We start from the raw sequence: 3,015 nt of genomic DNA on the forward strand, positions 1-3,015 counted from the left end.
GAAAAATGTGGGTGGAAGAATATATGATAGCGATGGTAGTCAAATCAAAATATGTGTTTATAAATCCATCATCTGATTTTGAGTTGCACCGCCACAAGTTCCACGCCCCAATGCTTCTCCTACCCTACACCTAAGGGCTAGTAACTATCTCTGTTATTTATTTATTTTAATTAACCTGATATTTAACCCATTATGTAAGCCGACTAATCCTAGAACGACCATCTGTTTTGCAGATAAATCAGAATCATCACATTTGAACCTCTATGACCACAAGAGAATTTTTATTACTCATTGGATTTGAACCTGTAACCTACTAATATTTTTCACCTTTGGAGTCAAGCTCAAACCAATCAAACATCATCTTTATAGAAATCTGATTATAATGGGTAACTTCTCCATCAAATTTGTATTTTAGTTAAAATTTATTATTCATTTGTTCGTGTAAAGTTTATTTTTAGATAAAAAATTCGTTACACAAATTTAAGTAATTTATTATAAAGAATTTACTCAAGGATCTTCTTTTATATAATTTCTTTTTTCTTTACATTTATATAGAATATGATTAGTTAAAATAGTCGATCTCATTTGTAAATTTTAATTAAAATGAAAATTCCATCTCGAAAATAAATAAAATAAATGAAATTGATTGAAAAGATCGACTCCTTTACGATCGCAGTTTTTTGTAATTTAATTCTACAGAAAAATTATATCTCCTTCTTTGAAGAAATTCAGATGAATAATCTAAAAAGATGGGTTAAAAGACAAGAATTGACCAAAATTCAAACAAGAAAACCACACCATCTTCAAATTTTGCAGAGATTTCCCCCAAAATTCATCCATCAATATTCAGGCATCAATTGAGTGATTTTGCCTTCTTGCTCGGCAGCCATCCTATTCTCCGTTACTCTCAACCAAACACACACCACCGTAAAACTCAACACCAAACTCAACAATCCACTCCCCAACCCGATTCCCACAATCACCACCACCGATAGCCCTTTACTCCTCATCGGACCCAACGGGTACCCGTAAAGATCCTTGTTACCTGAATACGAGCTGGCATTGAAACGGGGCAGGTTTCCCGTGCGGTTGCCGAGGCTCGCCGGGATAGGGCCCGATAATTTGTTATCGGAAACATCAAAAACCGATAACCGCACCAAGGAACCGAGCTGAGGTGGGATTGAGCCCGTGAGTGTGTTGTGGTGTAAGTCAATGACATTGAGGTAAGCGCACATGGCGAGGGACGGTGGGATAGTGGCTGAGAGGCGGTTGGCGGAGAGGTTGAGGACGGCGAGGTTGAGCAGGTACTGGAGTTCGGTGGGGATGAATCCGGTGAAGGAATTGTTTGAGAGGTCAAGTGACTGGAGATTTGTGCAATTGGAGAGATAGGGTGAGATTGAACCACGAAGGTCAAGATTGGGCAGGGAGAGCTTATAGATGCGGCCATTGTTGCAGGTGGCGCCGACGAGGTTGGAGAAGAAGCCAGAACATGGATTTGCGAAGGTGGGTTTGGTCCAATTCATGAGGTTGTGGTTCGGGTCTTCCATAGATTCAAAGAATTTGGTCAAACAAGATTCATCATTGGGATCCGGTGCGGATGGAGGCAAGAAGGCACACATTAGCATCAATAATCGTGTCAATTTGAAGAACCCCATGAGTAAAAACAAAGAATTGAATGAAGGGGTTTTGTGGGTATAAATGAGGGAGAAGAGAGGAACAAGTATGTGGATGAAGAAAGTTGTGAATATGAGTAGGCATGTGAAATAGATAATGAGTAAATGTTTAGAAAAAGGTTGATTCGAATTGAAGGAGGGGGGGTAAAATGGATTGGGGGCCATGTGGAGAAGAGAGATGACTTGTGGGGGGCACTAACTTAGAATTTGGTAAACAAGTATTTGGATTTTGGAATAATTGTGTTTACTTTTTCTTTACCAAACAATCACAAGGCTTTTTGAACAAAATGGAGTCCGTAATTTTAAATCAATTTATTATTACTTTTACTTTTTACATTTTTCTTCTTTGTAGATATGAAGAACATAAGTCAGATAATGGAACGGAAGACCTAAGATGTACAAGTTGATAGAATCCCTCTTTTTATGTTTCTTTGCCCTTTGTGTGACGACATGGAAGGTAAAAAGGAAAAATAAGGATGTGGTTCCTCTTGTTTTTGGCATAGTGGACACCCAATGGGGGGATTTCAATCATATGCCATAAGGTATGTTTTTGTTTTTCCTTTTTGTATTCTATAAAGCGGAATTGTCGTAGAGTTTTGACATCAACTGTTATCATCATTAATACATTATGGTTTATATATGTTAACATGGTATCAGAACAATAAGTATTAATGTTAATTTCTCTATCTCTAGTTGCATAGATAAAACTCCAATGGCAGTATTAGAAACCAAACCTTGTTCTTTTTCTTCCCAGAAACAGATGTTATATATGGAGTTAATGTTTGATGACATACGGGTTTGAGTATATGATTGGATTTTGAGAAGAGCACGAAAGGATTCTATCTCCTGTGAAAGTCAGATTGTTGCTCTGTACCAGATTTTCGGATGAGCTTCTCATATCTCTCTACGAGTTCATAGTTTCATGTTGTCTTGTTTTTAATCTCTTTATAATGTACATGATTTTTTAGCCTTTATACTCTCTGTATGTTTCTTTGGACATGATTTTGTCAGTGCACCTCATAGTAGCCAATCTTTCTTGTGTAAACTGTTCTGTTTTTTCTTAAAAGTAAAAGTTCGATGTATTTAAAAAAATATTAGTTTTTAATAATAAATAAACAACCATTTTATATCATAGCGTCATCCCATTTATTGCACTTTCCTTGAAGTTATAGAACTCCATTTATCCCTGTTCTCTTTTTATACTTGTTTTTGTTGTGTAAACTCTATCCGTTTTACCAAAACAAATAGATACAGATTTTAGGTTTGTGTATGAATTTCATCGGACTCACTGGTGTTCACCGCCATCACTATGATAGTCTTTTCTTCACAAACAAAAATGGTT

At 36.5% G+C, this 3,015-nt stretch overlaps 1 protein-coding gene across 1 annotated transcript; it reads right to left on the bottom strand.

The window, feature by feature from the left end:
* Positions 1-777: 777 nt before the first annotated feature.
* On the bottom strand, positions 778-1,655 carry LOC112502582 (leucine-rich repeat protein 1-like). Its single transcript, XM_025106537.1, has one exon. It carries the CDS (start codon positions 1,653-1,655, stop codon positions 840-842), a length of 816 nt encoding a protein of 271 aa, XP_024962305.1. The 3' UTR covers positions 778-839.
* Between the last annotated feature and the right edge of the window lie 1,360 nt (positions 1,656-3,015).

The sequence above is a fragment of the Cynara cardunculus genome (assembly GCF_001531365.2).
Source record: "Cynara cardunculus var. scolymus isolate 2C chromosome LG 1, CcrdV1, whole genome shotgun sequence".
Lineage (NCBI taxonomy): Eukaryota > Viridiplantae > Streptophyta > Magnoliopsida > Asterales > Asteraceae > Cynara > Cynara cardunculus.

What these genes read in the sequence shown, in the direction of transcription:
- LOC112502582 (XM_025106537.1), bottom strand. Translation starts at nt 1,655, where the DNA reads ATGGGGTTCTTCAAATTGACACGATTATTGATGCTAATGTGTGCCTTC.